The 18,139-nt window shown below is 38.7% G+C and overlaps 1 protein-coding gene across 1 annotated transcript in view; it reads right to left on the bottom strand.

Annotated features, from left to right (window-relative positions):
* The window catches only part of SNTG1 (syntrophin gamma 1), a 212,999-nt gene that overhangs the window by 88,741 nt on the left and 106,119 nt on the right, over positions 1-18,139 (bottom strand). The window contains exon 11 of the mRNA XM_007464017.1: positions 11,169-11,207. Coding sequence (XP_007464079.1) covers positions 11,169-11,207 — 39 coding nt within the window. The remainder of the gene's footprint in view (positions 1-11,168; positions 11,208-18,139) is intronic.

Raw genomic sequence — 18,139 nt, 5'->3', positions numbered from 1 at the left:
AATGCCGAGTAATTTAGATGGATTCACATTTCTGGGGTCCAGTACTTAGTCATGTCAGTAACTGTAATTCTGCTCAAAATCCTTTACCTCCATGACGTTGGGGTCCCCCCGCCATCTGCAAGGTGGGGTCAGAGAGCTTAACACTTACGTGTGACGTGGGATTAAATAGGATAAGTTAAGAGCTTAGGAATAGACCATGGTTATTGTCATTATTCTGGAATCATAGTTTAATAGGGAAATGGATCAATTAAAGTATGCTCAGAAAAGTTCAACAAAAATGTTGAAGATTCTGAAAAGCAAGTGGCAAATTAAACAGCTAAAGAAACTGAGTATGTTTAGGTCATAGAAGAAAAGACCTAGAGGAAGAAATACGTCTTTGATTATATGAAAGTCTCCACATGGAAGAGAGGACCTTTGTGTCCTCCAGAGGACACCATGGTGTCACTGAGTAGGCAGTGCCTGGAACATGACTTCCTGTTATTTTAAGGAAACTTTTAAATAATGCACTTTGTGAATAGAAAGGGCTAACTTACAAATAAAGGGAGTTAGGTGTGAAATAAGTCTCATTAGCTAGAAATGCAGGATCAGGTTACACAACACGGAAGGTCTTCCTCAGGACTAGAATCCGATAGCTCAATAAAGTGGCATCAATACTGCTTCGGACGACTTAAGCTCAAAACTATTAAACTGGGCTTCCCTGGTGGCGCAGTGGTTGAGAATCTGCCTGCTAATGCAGGGGACACGGGTTCGAGCCCTGGTCTGGGAGGATCCCACATGCCGCGGAGCAACTAGGCCCGTGAGCCACAACTGCTGAGCGTGTGCGTCTGGAGCCTGTGCTCCGCAACAAGAGAGGCTGCGATAGTGAGAGGCTCGCGCACCGTGATGAAGAGTGGCTCCCGCTCGCCGCCAACTGGAGAAAGAAAGCCCTCGCACAGAAACGAAGACCCAACACAGCAAAAATAAAATAAATAAATAATAAACTCCTACCCCCAACATCTTCTTAAAAAAAAACAAAAACGATTAAACTTTCTAAGAATAAGTACTACCATGATAACTCTCCTAACTGGCCTTCACCTCATTCTCTGAGAGAATTTCAAGTATCATATTCCCTCTCCCAGACTTCAAATGACCTCCAGGGCCATTTTGCTCATCCTAGAGAAGCTGACCAGTTGATATGTAGCCAGAGTGACCCTGAGAAGAAACAGAAATTCTTGATACATGAGCAGATGAAACATTCCTTTAGAGCTGCAAAACAGAGCTATCAAGGCTACTTGCTATTATTGGCGAAGAGAAGTGGTTTCCTGCCAGAGGTGGGGAACACAACCATCACACAAAAGGAGAGAAAATACATCGATTCTAGTGTGAGACACTGAAATTCAAATGGCAACAGCTTCCACGCTAACGTGGCTGCAGGGAGATACTTTTATAACAAATGTTGAGGACAGTTCGGTGAGATATAACCATATATATATATATACTTATAACCATGAACATCATCGCTGACTCAGTATTTCTACTGTTAGCAATTTTCTAAGGAAATTATCAGAAATTCATATGAACAAGCATACACAAGGCTATTTTTTTTTTTTTTTTTTTTTTTTGGCTTATTACTGTTATTTATTTATTTATTTTTTCTTGCGTTATGCGGGCCTCTCACTGTCGTGGCCTCTCCCATTTGCGGAGCACAGGCTCCGGACGCGCAGGCTCAGTGGCCATGGCTCACGGGCCCAGCCGCTCCGCGGCATGTGGGATCTTCCCGGACCGGAGCACGAACCCATGTCCCCTGCATCGGCAGGTGGACTCTCAAGCACTGCGCCACCAGGGAAGCCCTACACAAGGCTATTTATTGAATCCATGTTTGGGAGGGTGAAATAGAAAAATTAATTTATATTAATAGAAGACTGCACCTACATACTTTTTTTTTTTTTTTTTTTTTTGCGGTATGCGGGCCTCTCACTGTTGTGGCCTCTCCCGTTGCGGAGCACAGGCTCTGGACGCGCAGGCTCAGCGGCCATGGCTCATGGGCCCAGCCACTCCGCGGCGTGTGGGATCTTCCCGGACCGGAGCACGAACCCATGTCCCCTGCATCGGCAGGCGGACTCTCAACCACTGCGCCACCAGGGAAGCCCATGCACCTACATACTTTGATAGAACCACTGAAAATGAGATTTTTGAAAGAATATAGGAAAAGCTCACAATAAGGCAATTGACTGTAATTTTTAAAGTTATGAGAAAAATAAAATCTCAAGTAAATATTACGTAATGTATGATATATACACAAAATGCATATTAATTTTTTAAACATGATAAGATCTGTATGTTGAGATTATGAGACCCATATTTCTTCTTTCTCTTTTGAAGTATTTTTAAATTTCTCATAGTGAAAACATTTATTTTTAAATAATTACATAAAAATTATTTTAAGTATTTCTTTTCATAAAGAGAGAAAAATTGTGAAAAGCAGGTATATATTTTTATGTTAAAATGATGTGGGGCTTCCCTGGTGGCGCAGTGGTTGGGAGTCCACCTGCCGATGCAGGGGACACGGGTTCGTGCCCCGGTCCGGGAAGATCCCACATGCCGCGGAGCGGCTGGGCCCGTGAGCCATGGCCGCTGAGCCTGCGTGTCCGGAGCCTGTGCTCCGCAATGGGAGAGGCCACAGCAGTGAGAGGCCCGCGTACCGCAAAAAAAAAAAAAAAAAAAAATGATGTGAAGAATGGCAGTTTGTGAAAATTCTGAAAGTGTTTGCGTGGAGCAGAAGGGGGCAAATCCAGGACACATACAAAGGAAACTGCATTTCTTGATTACTATATTGAATATTTTCTTTTATATTCTGTAACTTCATGCTTATGAGATACTCAGATGTTTTAATACAATTAAATTATATCTAAAGAGGAAATAAGTTATTGTAAGCCTAAAATAATTGTAATTTAATTTTTATTAAAGTTCAGACAGGATTCGATGCTACAAGTTTGAGGATTCAAAAGCATTTTGGGGAATGCAGAGTGTTGGGTTAACAAATAACTTTTAACAATGAGATGACAGTGAATACTTATATATAAGTTATCAAAAATTTTGACTTAAATTTGTACTTATTCTCTATTAGTTCTATTTACTACTAAAAACAAAAACCTTGAAATGTTTGATTTAATAATTCTAAGGATTATTGAATTGTAAACCTTGGATTATAAATGTTGTTATAGGAAACTATATTTTCGGGGATTTAAAATATATCGTAGGAACAGTATGTGTTTACTTAAAGTAGTATGTGAAGCTTGCCATTTATTGTCTTGTTGAAACTAACTCACTGACTAGAACCTCACTGTCTTATTTTATGGCACCAAAGAGATGTAAATTACACTGAAGTTGCTCTTAAAATTATGATTATAGGTTATGAAATGTATTCTCTAACAAATATTGAAATTTATACTTTTTTCAATTCCAGTGAAAACAACCTAACCTTACATTTTAAAGAACACAATAGATCACAAATAAGCAGAAGGAAGGAATAATAAAGTTGCGAGCAGAGACAAACAAAATAGAGAACAGAAAAACAACAGAGAAAACCAACAAAGCCTACAGTTGGTTCTTCCAAAAGATCGACATAATTGACAAGTACGTGCTATAGTGGTGAAGCAAAAAGAGAGAAGACTCAAATAAGTTAATCAGAAATGAAACGGGGCTGTTACTACCGATTTGACAGAAATAAGAAGTGTCATAACAGAGTGCCATAAATAATTGTAGGTGGGTACATTGGATACCATAGGTTAAATGGGATAATCCCTAGAAACACACAAACTGCCAACACTGGATCGTGAAGAAACAGAAAATCTGAAGAGACCTGTAAATAGTAAGGAGACTGAATCAGGAATCAAAACCTCCCCAAAGAGACAAGTTCAAGACAAGATGGCTTCACTGGTGAATCCTACGTAAGACTGAAAAAACATGAGCACCAATCTCTCTCAAATTCTTCCAAAAAATTGCAGAGGAGGGAATACCTCCATTCTATGACGATAGCATTACTCTGATATGAAAGCCAGATAAAGAACCTATAAAAAAAAGAAAACTAAATACTGATACTTTGATGAATTACAGATTTAAAAATCCTCAACAAACTACTAGCAAACAGAATTCAGCATCGCATCAGACCTACCTGTGAGGCTGCTTCCTGCTACCTCCGTGAAAACTGGAGTGATTTTTTCCCACCTTTTCACTCACATATTTGACACTTGATATCTAGCTAAAATTCTGTACATTAAATCCTCTCTGTTCAAATAACTGGAGTGGCTTCTGCCTCTTGACTGAACTCTGAATGATGCTTTCTTGTAAAGACTTTGCCGTTACTCAGAGTGAATGGAAGCTATTGGCGAGTTCTTGTGAAAGGAGGATTCCTCATCTCTCTACCCCCAGTGAGTGATCTGACATACATCAGAAACCACTTTTCAAGACCCTATAAAAGGTTTAGCAGAAGAGATTCTGCACATGGAAACCCGAAGAGGCTTTAATTGAACTGCCTAAAATTGTCAAAAAAAAAAAGCTAACAAGGGTTTATTTCTGTTTTCCTTCTTCCAGCCACAGCTGCATCTGTTCCAGATCCCCTTTCCTTCTAATGCATTATCATAGAATATTGAATATTTATTAACTTCTAAATGTACTACATCATTTTATCTAGAGGAAAACTTCTCCCCAACATCTCTATTTATCTTTAAACATTACATTACCATAATTCTTTAAGCTTTTTATTAAGTACTAACTTTTTGTTATATTTTGCATATGCTTTGAAACATGTACTGCATTTATTGTTTTGCTCATGGAACAAAATATACTAGTATACAGAGTGTAAGAAATACAAATCATTTTCATTTAAAAAACCTTAGTTTCTGTCATTACAACAAATCCATATTAAGCATATCCATTTTAGTTATTCTCCTAAATCTGCCTGTTGTTTAAACTGTGATTAAAATTAACTCATGCCTCAGTAGGTAGGATCATGTAATTAAAATGCAAATTTCAGTATAGGTCATTGCTCACTGCATAGCGAAAAATAACTACATGTGTTGTCATGACATTCTACTATATGTCAATTTGTTAGAATATACTTTGAGGCTGGCTTGACAAACTAATTCTCCCTCTAGATTTATAACTCATTCTTGAAGATGAAATCAAAGTTAATGAACCAGAAAAGTTTCCACATTTGGTGAAAAAAATTTTCTTGATTCCTTGCTATGTAAATGGCATGAGTCTCCTGCTATGAGAATTGTAGGCATTCTAATCAGAAAGAATGAATCTCCTTCAAATTCAATAATATCAAGTGCTGCTTTTCTATAGTATTTCAGAAATATATTGGCATTTTTTTCAAAATATAATTAAGACAAAATTTACTTAAAACTGTAAGAATTGCTATGTCACAAAAAATCATCTAGATTTTCTTATTTTTGTGTAATAAGTTATATATGTGATTATTTTTGTCTTATTTAAAAATTATTTTTAGAACTTAAAAAAATTTTTTTAATTTTATTTTTGGCTGCATTGGGTCTTCATTGCTGTGCGTGGGCTTTCTCTAGCTGCGGTGAGCAGGGTCTACTCTTTGTTGCAGTGCGTGGGCTTCTCATTGTGGTGGCTTCTCTTGTTGCGGAGCATGGGCTCTAGGCACACGGGCTTCAGTAGTTGTGGCACGTGGGCTCAGTATTTGTGGTATGCGGGTTCAGTAGTTGTGGCTCGCGGGCTATAGCCCGTGGGCTCAGTAGTTGTGGCGCACGGGCTTAGTTGCTCCGTGGCATGTGGGATCTTCCCAGACCAGGGCTTGAACCCGTGTCCCCTGCATTGGCAGGCGGATTCTTAACCACTGTGCCACCAGGGAAGTCCTTCAATTTTTTAATGTTTATAAATAATATCTATACAAATGTTCAATAAAAATAAGTCAAACATACAGAATATGTAAAATAAAACATGAAAATTGGATCTTCGCTCTCCTATAGATCTTCACCCTTCTCTGGAGACATTCGGGGGAAACCATCTCGTAGAAATCATCCTAAACCTTTAAAAGAAATGTTTGCACATAGGCCTAAAAAAGCCCCAACAGATGGATTCATGTATGGGTGAGTGTTTTATTTTTGAACGTTAATTTCTGCACACGTAGACCTATTTGAGTATAGTGGTATTATAATCTACAGAGTGACTGTAACAAATTTATGTAATAATTTCTATATTGGTGGGACAATTGTCTTTATCTTTCTATTACATGTAAATTTTTTTCTGCTAACATCCTTTAGGAAAGAACTGTTGAGCCCAATGAAATGTGCAATTTAAATTTTGGTACTTAATATAAAACTGCCCTCCAAAAATTTTGTAACCATTCATACTCTCACCAAGAGTATTATATGAGAATGTCTGAAGATTTAAATGTATTAAAGGTTTTTATAAACATTAATACATCAATTAAATCTAACTGATGATATCTGTGCTTCACAAAATATCTGTATTCACCAATTCATTAAGATATGGAGAATATAGCTAAAATTTAGCTTTGTACATTTTCTGTCTTCTTATGTATTTTGCCTGACCATAATGAAATCATAAGCAATTGAATTCACAGTATTTCATCTGGATTTTCAAATACATATTGCAATTTATCAATGTCCTCTACAAGGGATACATTCTCGATAATGAATACAAGAGCTCAGGGAAGTTATTCTTTTCTGTTGTTGCAAGAGACTCCTTTCGTCTGTTCTAAATCTCAAAATCAAGGCAACATAAACTCAGGACATTGTGAGCCATCCACACCGCCCTGCAGTTCTGCCCTCACCACAACAGGCTTAGCTTCAGCCAAGCCTTTCTTAACGCTTCCATACTCAGAAAGCACACATTTGAATCACGCTAGACTAACACTTTGAGAGTGGCCTGAGACTTTGCGATGGTTTTCTCATTACCACCAAACACCCACCCTAGACTCATCTTGCACTTGAATTTTGATGAAGACATTGCTCCCATCTCCCCAGTTTTTAAACAGGCCCCTTCCCTGTATTAAATGCTTAAGAGCAGCCTCGGAAGCCTTAGCAATCTTGCCAGTGTTTTCTTCCTCTGCACTAGGCTTTCTGACATCACGCTGACTGTTGTTTTAACCTCTCCAGAAAGTGAGTTCTGAGCCTACGTCACTTGCATTTATGAGCCACATCTGATCCAAGTTACCTGCATCTCCGTGTGCAACTGAGACCCTCACGGGGGCCTGGAGTCACTGACCATGACTCACTGCTCTGATGCCCTGGGAGCTCTGCCTTCCTGGACACCCTTCTAGAGAAGGTTAGGAGTCTTGGCTTCGTACTCAGTTAACACAGAGGACGAGTCATATTCGTACAGCGAGGCGCAGACAACAGATCCCATTCAATGTCACAGACATCCTCACAGACGGTGTGGTGGGCAGTGTCACTGTGTGTCCAACTTAGGTTTAAAGACAGACACTTTACCAGGTTCTTGCGCATCTTCTTGAGGTGCTGTATTCTTGTACAATAACACGTATATTTCACCCTTTATTAAAAATAGTGGCTACTTATTCCCTGCTCTTCACTTTGCCATTGGCACCTGACGAACTTTCGTGGAGGGTCTTCTAGACAGGTGCCAGGTGAGGTAGCTCACCCCCTTGATGGTGGGTCACTATGCCACTGGCGGGACGTGCAGGCCGCTTCGGGCCGCTCGGGGGCGTGGCTCTGGCTGTCCTCATCAGGCTCCGGGGCTGGCGTGGTTCTTTATCTCAAGACGTATGGAAACGCTTAACCACCGTCTCTCTTCACACGCTGCCTCTCACACGCTGTTTCCAGTCTTTCTGCAGAGAATGTCCCTTTTTTGGAGCTTCTCATTCTAAACTTCAACTCTTACATTATCTTTCATAGTTTCACCCCTTTCTGTATGTGCCACATTCTGATGATACTCTCAGACATGCTATTTCCAATTACATATTTTATCTTCATTTGTATCTATGCTATTATTCAATTGGTTAATTGATTATAATTTCAAATATACTCATATTTTGTTCATTTTTGAACTTCTGTGGGGTTCTTTTGCAAATCCACATTTTTGGACACCATCTCCTGTTCTTGACTTACAGTTTCCACTCCCTTATTTTTTTTTAAAAACACAACACATGATAAGTAAAAATAGTTGTGGACTGTTCTTTAATGTCCACACTATGCTTTCCCTTCTAATGGTTTATTTGCTCATATGGTTTATACGTCTGATTAAAATCTCTTCTTCCGTGAGGTGGTCTTACTGAGAGTCTCATGCCCCCTGGAATGTGAGGGTGTCCCTGAAGAGCTGGTCCCCAGCACTGGCCCCTGCTGCGCACAGTGACTTTTTCCAGTTCCAGATCCCTTTGTGTTTTGCTTTTATTTGAATTTCTCTGGTTGGGGTACATGTATCACACGGGTGGCACAAAATCAAAACCAAATCCCGTAGGAAGCAGAAGAGTTCTGTTCTAATGTATCTTGGATGATGTCTTTTTGGTTTTGTTTGAGACCTAGAGTATCACAGATATGAGGGGACTTAAATACTTTAACATTATGTCTGAGTTATTTAATAAAAAGCATATGTATAAACATACATATTTATATCAAATCTGAGCTTCAGAGAACACTACATGAAAATTAAGTTAGGAAGAAATCTGAGATGAAAGCAACTAGTCCAAGGTAAGAGTCCTGTCTGAGTGCTAAATCTGGATGAGAAATGAGATTATGTATGATTTTCAATTTTTATTCCTTAATGTGGCTCAGATTTTAAGTAGAGGAGGTACCTTGACCTCCTAACACATCATCGCTCGCACACCGTGCACGTGAGTTTTTCCTGTTATGCATATACATGAATGTTGAACTATAAACTAATCCTATTTCCTGAAAGACTTCATTAACATGGTGGAAAGTAGTGAGGGAAAAATCTATTAACTCCCGCTTTCAGTTATTAAAGTGCCAAGAAGAATTCACTATAATTTCATAATTGTGAGATACTAAGATATTTGAAGTAAAATTTCACTATATTAAAAGGCTAGCAAATAAAAACCCATAAATGCTTATGCTTATCTGTGTTTATTATGTATGGGTAGGAATATTAAACAATTTTTATTATGATTTGTTCTATATGCAAGCTTTTTCAGATTCTTATGACTTTGCTCCAAAACCTAGATACATGCAGAGGTGGCGAGGACTGTCCCAAGTCACTGAAGGGCATGTGTAGGAAGTGTTCCATGTCGTTGCCATCATAAATAAAGCATAGCTCTGGCGTAGTCAGGGTTATGAAATATTCACAGTAGTTAAATTACACTGAATATTAATACTTCAGGGCTTCCCTGGTGGCACAGTGGTTGAGAGTCCGCCTGCCGATGCAGGGGACGCGGGTTCGTGCCCCGGTCTGGGAAGATCCCACATGCCGCGGAGCGACTGGGCCCGTGAGCCATGGCCGCTGGGCCTGCGCGTCCGGAGCCTGTGCTCCGCAGCGGGAGAGGCCACAATGGTGAGAGGCCCGCGTACCGCAAAACAAAAACAAAAACAAAAACAAAAAACTTCACATGTTGAGAGTCTAAAGGGCAAGGGAAGTGATAACACAAATATTAGAGTCATTTTTAAGGAAAAATTCTTCATTCGTAGTTTTGGCAAGGATTCCCCAAATGAGTAGGTCTACATTTTCATATATCTGTGAATATGAAACGACCCTGTCTAGTCCTGGGCCTGGCACTCTTCCCTCACGGCTGAGGCTTCTATTTGAATAATTTATCCTTAATGACTTCTTCCCTCTGCTTTAGCCCTGCGAAACTGTTAAACTGTTTTTCCAAGATGTCACCTGTGCACTCCCAGCCTCAGAATCACTTGGGACGGGATGGGAGCAACAAAGCCAGTTTCCCAGGCATCATCCCGGAGCTAGTGCATCAGAGGCTCTGGGCTGGAGCCTGGTCTCTGCGCTGTGAACAAGGCCCCAAACACACCCACACTGCTGTGTGTCTGCCCAGAGCACCGGCTGGCTCAGGCGCGGGGCCTGAGGAGGCGTGCCGGGTACCCTGGGCTGCACCAAGGGGAAGACAGGTCAGAGCTGTAGGCGCAGCGCGCTCTCCAAGGCTCTGCTCACTCCTGGCTCGGTCACACGTGGCTCTGCGGGCAGCCTGGGCATCGTTAACGATACAACTTATACCAGGACATAAATTCTCTACTGCAAAGAACACACTTAAACACTTAATACACTAATGCAAATAATGGCATATATTAAGAAATTTACATTTGTTATCATTTACTTTTCAAAAATAAACATGTGAGATAGTTAGACTTACACAAATGCTACAGATGAGGGAGCTGAGGCTTAGATGAGAAAAGCAACCTAGTTTTGACAAGCTGAAGATTATTTTTAAAATTTTACCGTGGAAATTAACTTGCGCAGGGTGTACCATCTATGAATCAATATCGCAGGGGTTTAGATTTTGATCAGCGAGGTTGATGTCAAGTGTCAGAAGTCTGTGTCCAGCCATGGGTTCCCTGCCACTGTCACACACGCCAGACAGGGTGACTCTGAGTCCACAAGCTGAACCTGCACTTCCTTTTCTTATTCTGATTAATGTTTATATTATGTTTACGGAAGCAATAAAAGTTAAGTTTAGCAAAATAAAATTATAAGTGGAACCAGTTATTTTTATAATCAATTATTTTATTCTAACATCAATTATTAGTCCAATAAGTCAACTAAATTCTTAGCTTGATTAATCGGACATTATTTTCATTCCACACATTAATTTAGCCTCATTTTCAACACTATCAGCCAATTTTGAAAGTTCCCTTTAACTTTTAGGTCAATTAAACATAAGTCTCCCAAATGTTTAAGATACAGTAAAACTGTCTTATGTAAATAGCTGTCAAAGTTCTTCAGCACTGCATTCAGATAAATATAATTGTTTTGTCAAAATAGTTTTGACTTAATTCACTTAGCTCAAAAGCTTTTCTTATTAGTATGATTAGAAAAACCAGGTATATTACATAATATGAAAGAAATCTAATAAATTATGTATTTTCCTGAAGATGGCAAATGATAGTACCAATTATTTCCACATAAAACTAAATGCAATCAAGATTATCTTCTATTAACGTAATAGATAAAATGAAAGAAACATATGACTCGGCTTTGCGAGTGTTTCTCCATCTTACCTGCTGGTTTACAGGAAAGTTTCTGTTGATTTTTCTAATCTGTAAAAATAAATAAACAATAAAAGTGAGAACAACACAAGATCCCCCAAATTTTATGAGAATCTATTTTTAGTGAGTTTATGTAAACTGATACTTACATTGACTTACTAAAATCATTGCATATCTAACACCAATTACGAACTTTTTTTTACATTTTGCTAGCAAAATTATCCCAAATTTCATATAGAAACATTTTGGAAAGATTTCCATCTAATAATTTTCTCTTTATGAGAAATGAAAAGCCTATGTTTCCATAAAATGTTAAGTGAGAATCTGCTGAGAATAAGGAGTACCTTTGCCACGCGGCATGCGGGATCTTAGTTCCCCAACCAGGGATCGAACCTGTGCCCCCTGCAGTGGAAGCACAGAGTCTCAACCACTGGACCGCCAGGAAAGGCCCTAGAGTAACTTTTTATAATTTATTTTTTCACTTTGAAATCATATTATACTCGATCTGTTTTAACACTTAAGAGAACAGAAGAAATGGAATATTCAAACACTAAAGGATAATGTACACGTATCGAAATAGTTTTAGTCAGGACCTCAAATAAAATAAACATTTACTTTAAGACAATTTATTGGCACGTCATAAGAATTTAAAGTAAGTCTTCAGAGAAAGTTTCCTCTGTATTAAGTCATGTAAACAAACTTTAAAAGCCAAATGAAAATGAGAATCAGATTTAGACAAATGACCTTATAATACAAAAAAAATCTTTGTTCAACAGAATTTTTACTAATTAAAACCAATTATTTTTCATTGGTTTTCTAGAGAAGCTTAAATGATGCTCCCTGTGTGATATACTCTTACATCAGACTAAACACAGACTGCTTTCACTTAGAATATGTTTTGTTGAATTATTTTGGTTCTGCTTTCTTAGTTTTATTTCCCTTTTTCTTACCGATAAATGTGAATTAAGAGGAAATTTGATGAACGTGAGGCACAAAGTTGGAGGCACAAAGGGCTCATGTACGAGAACAGACTTACTGGCAGGATATATGTCACTTAAAATGTGAAAGAAAATAAAATTTGAGCATAGGTATGTGATCTCCACAGGGTCATGCACAAATCTCATATCCTTCTAACATTGCTACAATCATTTCAAGGTAGTTTTTGCTCTGGTGAGGAACCAGTGAAGGAAAATCTCTAAAACTATCGGTGCCTTCAGCTAAAATCAGGGTAGTCTGGAGATGGGTACAGATGGGTACAGAAGAGCAGACCCCTAAGCATGTTTCACTACCAGTCAAAAAACTCATATTGAATACTTTGTGGAACTATGCTTTTTACTAGTTTTTAAGGATTGCTATAAAATCCTACCAGCATTTTATGTGGACCACTTAGACTTAGAGTGAGTACTATCTAGCTTTGTATTTTTTAGCTCCCCTAACATGTAATTTTAGTTCTATGAATGACATAAAATGTATGACTGAAGTTAAATAAATGACACTTCTTTGCACAGTATTTACTTAAAATGGCATTCAATGAAAACTGTTTTTCAAAATCAAGCCTCTGCCATCAAATTTGCTTAAATGGGATCCTCCAGAGTAGTTCAAGAAAATAATATATAGTGCTCCGATTTCTATTTTTTTTCTGAATCATACTGGAACATCTCCTTCTAAATAGAAAATCACAGTACCTAAATGAACTAGACAGATATTTTCTGATTTATAGCACAAACACATGCGCACATACCACATTGGTAACATACAGCTCTAGGTTTTTAGGGTGGGAACAATGTGGCTAATCTGGGTTCATAGAGTCCAACCAGAGAATATGTTGAACAATTTTAAATTGAGATTAAAAACAGTAACCTGAACAAAATTCTTCATTAAAATGGCTGAAAGGGGGCTTCCCTGGTGGCGCAGTGGTTGAGAATCTGCCTGCTAATGCAGAGGACACGGGTTCGAGCCCTGGTCTGGGAAGATCCCACATGCCGCGGAGCAACTGGGCCCGTGAGCCACAACTACTGAGCCTGCGCGTCTGGAGCCTGTGCTCTGCAACAAGAGAGGCCCCAACAGTGAGAGGCCTGCGCACCGCGATGAAGAGTGGCCCCCCCTTCCCACAACTAGAGAAAGCCCTCGCACAGAAATGAAGACCCAACACAGCCCAAAATAAATAAAGTAATTAATTAATTTAAAAAAAATGGCTGAAAGGATCAGAAGAAAACAAATGAATTCTTTTAAGTTATCACGGTGTGAACAAGAAAGAAAGAAAGTTGAGGTTTCTTTATAACCCTTGCTTAGAGGTAGCAAGGTAGAGATGTCAAGCGGTGCACCGCTATAAATGGTCTTTTTCTGATTTTTCCCTTCTATCACTTAGCATTATCTAATACTGTTTATTTTATTTTAACTTATTTTTATATTATGATTCCCCAGAAAACAAGATCACGAGGTCATAGATTTCTGTCTGTTTCATTGAATACATCACTTCTAGCACCTAGACGTCGGCCTGGGTCTTAGTGGGGGCAAAATCAATATTTGTTGAACAAGTGAAGAGACAGAATATCTCAGAACAGAGTCAAACTCTTGTACTTGACCTCTAACTTAGTCTTGAATGCAAGTTACTTCTAAAGAAAAAAAAAATCTAAATTCCTAGCTTTGAATGTCTATAGTAATTGTAATGGCTTCGATACCTAGAGTTTATACCATAATGGGAAGGAAAAGAATGCTGATTTAAAAGCAAGTTGTCACCTCAGAGGAAGACTAGCTCCTCGGTGGACACAAAAATACAGAGGGGGAGGTGGGGGGGGGGGCGAGGGATCTGGGCTCCTGCAACTTGTCGCCTTAGGTCAAGTCTTGAGGGACTGGACACAGAAAAGCACATTTAGTCTGGGAGTCCCAGTGGAGAGAGCTCTGGACTCTTCCCCCGGTGCTCATGGAACCCCCATGTCAAGGGTGGTTTCCAAATGATGGGAGAGCTGAAGGCAGAGGATGTGTTTCCATCTGCAGGAGAGGTTCCGAGATGTCTCCTGCCTGCGAGGCTGGTGAGAAAATCCTAGCGACGCTGGAGGACTAGACGCAGCTTTCTGAGCTGTGAGCTGGGGACGCCAGTGGGACCACACACGTCAGAGCATCAGAGACCACGGTGACGCTTGGCCAGCCGGGAGGAACTTCTCCGCAGGGAGTTTACAGGGACGTGGTCTCCGCAGGGTGAGGGGGGCGGGGTCCCCTCTGTACAGAACTCTGGGTATAGCCTGGCTCTGGCTTGGCTCTCACCAAGCCCCCACCCTCTGCCCACCTGCTGGCTCCCTCTCTCCCGCCCTCCCTCGCTCCCTCTGTCTCCCTTGCACTTTTTCACCTGGCAAGAGTCTTCTTTCTTTTTCTGTATGTTTACCTGAGGTGCACAGAGACTAAATAGCATTCAGTGACCCCAGAAGGTGGTGCAGCCCGGGTCTGCGTGACACAGCAGGCCTGGCTCTGGGACTGCATAACCAAGAACCAGGTCTGCCATGAAAACCCAAGCAGAAGTGGCTGGTGACCTTCTCTTGGGCCCTGTGTGTGGGTCCAGCTGTGTTTGCCCTTCCCTTGCTGCAGGACCCTTGACTGCAGAAGGTCTTTTCCACCTCATCTCCCCTCTGTGCCCACGTGACCGACCAGCACTGTCAGTCACAGCCGGCTGTCCCATGGGGCGTGTCCTGTGCTGGCCCCACCTCCTCTGAAGCCCCGCCCTGAATCACAGCGGGGGGGCCTCTGTTCCTTCTGCTGCCACCCTTGCCTGGGGCCCCTGGGATGCCTGTCTTTCTGACCCGGAAATCTACAACTGGCTCAGAGATCCTGATTCTTCTTAACTAGCATCTGATTTAATCCTCTTTCTTAGTATCATCTCAGAGCTTTGTAATTGATTGAAAGAACCCCATTTATCCACTTTGCTAATGATTTCCAAGTGAGTAAAATCAACAGAAATGCAAAAATAATGGCAATCTGTAGATTAATACATATTTTGGACTAAAGGGAACAGTTGGTACTAAGACCTGACATATTCTTGCTATGCCAAAATATAACACAGTGTTCTACTTTTATCAGAAATTCAATTCTGGAAATTTAATTGTTATGACAAATCTCAATATGTAAATTTTGACATTTACTTTAACTTTCAGAGACAGTGAGAACTAAACACAAAGACATGTTTGTGAACCAGAAATGATTTATAGAAACACATCTATGGGATGGCTATGCTAAGAAGAAAAATAATTTAATCTTATAAAGATATGCAAAAACTTTTCTAAAAATGTAATCCCAAAGTAATAAAAATAATGGTAAAGTAAATGCAATAAGTAAAAGAAAAAATAATGCTTTTTTTACATCATATAGAATCAGCATTTATATCAAATTAACAAATACCATGGTTAAAAATTAAACGTATAAAATCCATTTAACAAGAGACTATGAGAATTACCCTTATCATTAATGTGTAACAGTGACATTAAAAATTATAGCCAAGATAATATGGTAAAAATAGAATGTAAAAGTACGACTATTAGAAAGAAGAGCTTTGTATGGCATTAATGGAAGATAATCTACTTTATTATAAATGCCCAAGACAATTAGATTAAAAATGACTTAGTGATTTCAAGGTGTCTGAATATGAAATATGTTTATCCAAATCAACAATCTTCCTAAATTTGAAAAAAAAATAAGAGAAATAAAACAAAATGCTTTTTAATCAACCTAATAAAAATAAATTCATAATAATCAACCTAATAGGAAATTATAGATCCATTGCTGAATGTCAACTTTCTTCCAAATTAAAATATTATTTGGTGGTGCTATTCTAAGTGCAACTATATTTAGACCTTTATGGGCCCATCAAGAATAAAAGGTCAAATACACCCAAAGGTGTTTAAGGTTAATCTCAGGGGGCTATTTGAATGCATTACAGAATTACAGTCATTAAAACAGGGTTTTACCCTGCCAAACTAATTGTGACAATGACTTCTGATAGAAACTTAAACATTGAACCTAAAATATATATTACTGAGTTAATGATAAAGATTGTATTTTAAATTTGAATAGAGAACAAAGCTGGAAAAGGTGTTTAATTACTTGAAAATGATGTATCACCCACAAACTCCCAGTGCAACTCGTATTTAATGCACACGTATTTAAGACGGGATGGGGTGGCCTGAGGCACATCAACCATCCTACTGAGGGCCACAGAGATGGAAAGATAAACCTAGTAAAAGCACTTTGTTTAAAGACTTCTGAGAGCTCCCACTGTAACTAGGGTGAGGATGGCTTAGAGTCCGGAGATGAGATGACGAGCTGACAGCTCAGGGCCACTAGGCAAGCTCGGGGACAGACGCCCAGACGGAGAGCATGTGGACAGACAGAGGAGCAGAGCATGTATTTTCTCCTGGGTTTACAGGGGCAACACGCGAGATCTGTGCAGCTTCAAATGCAACACTGCTTTTCACCTCAAGACAGTTGCTGGAGTCTGAATCTGAACAGGACAAAAGGCTAAAAAAATTAATCTGAGAACCTCTGAAAACAGACCAGAGTTTTGTAAATCTGTGCTGAGAGAGAAGCCAGGAGAGTTCAGAGCCCGGGGGTAGATGTGTTCGGGGATAGACATGCTCTCAGTCCCCAGGCTTGGGGCGGGCGGGAGGGTGGGCTGCGCCTTTGGGGCAGAAGAAACAGAAGCAGAGCCTTACAGAAAGTTCAGCCCCGCCTGATTCAGCTGGATTAAGACATCAATCTTAGTTTATGAGACTAAAGAACGTATAGAATCTTTTCCTAGACAACACCTGTATTAAGATATAATTAGCCATCTTTTACAAATCAGTATGCCAGAAAATTCATAGGGCACTATTACATTAATGGTATATTTTAAATGATGTGTATGTCAAATAAGTGTATGTCAAATAATAATCCATTCATTATTTATGATTTAAACAAACAGCAAAATATCTATTAGTGCATTCAATGTAGCTAGGAAAATGCCCATGATTAAATGTTAACTCAACAAAGGATAATACCATCTACACAAGAGGACGGTAATTTTATTTTATATATGTCAACAAAAGCACACATTTGAATGTACATGTAACATATACACTAATAAAAACACTAGCAATAAATATACCATTATTATTGTAATAAATTTTCATTTTTATTCTATTCTGAACTTTAATAAATACCTAAAGTCTAAAATTATTATGAAAGCACATATTTTAAGATATATTTTTACCAACTCTGTTATGTCAAATGGCAAATAGGGTTTAGTGTTTGATTTTCTAGGAAGCAATATGCCCAATAGATATAAAAACCAAGTAATATAGATATACTCTTGCAGGAAGAGAAGTTTGAATAATTTTTTAAGAGAAAGAACACATTAAAAACCCAACATGAGAAGAATCTTCACATTTGGATGAAATGGAATAGAAAAGACAGTTCTTTTTCAAGCTTTTACAATTTATTACTGAGAAGAGTACTTTCGGCCTACCACCTACGTACTTTTGTAAAATGTTAAATAATATTAAGAAAAAGATGTATCTTATTTTATCAAACATTTTCACCATTTATTTTGCCTTCCTACTTTATTCTATTACATTAGTGATTTTTTTTTCTTATGGGAATCTTTGGTATTAATGAAGTCTTATTTAAAGAAACAAATGTTTTAAAACTCTATTATATGCAATAGTATATTCTTATATTATTGAAAGGTTAATTTAAATCCAGTAGCTTTTTCATTAGAGAATTTTCATTAGAACTTAAATTTAAAATTAAATTTAAAATTTGTGACTCCCCTTAAAAAACTTGAAGGACACGTATAAAGGCATTGAATACTCACATTACAAGTGTTTTTCAGATTATACTTCTTACACTCAAACAAACTGAAAATAAAATGATGATTCTACTACTTTATAATTTACCCAACATCAAAAGTGAACATCTGCTTAAATATTATGAACTGTATTTTTTTTTTTTTTTTTTTT

Source organism: Lipotes vexillifer, unplaced genomic scaffold, assembly GCF_000442215.2.
Source record: "Lipotes vexillifer unplaced genomic scaffold, Lipotes_vexillifer_v1.1 scaffold69, whole genome shotgun sequence".
NCBI lineage: Eukaryota > Metazoa > Chordata > Mammalia > Artiodactyla > Lipotidae > Lipotes > Lipotes vexillifer.
This window is presented reverse-complemented; position numbering and strand designations above follow the sequence as displayed.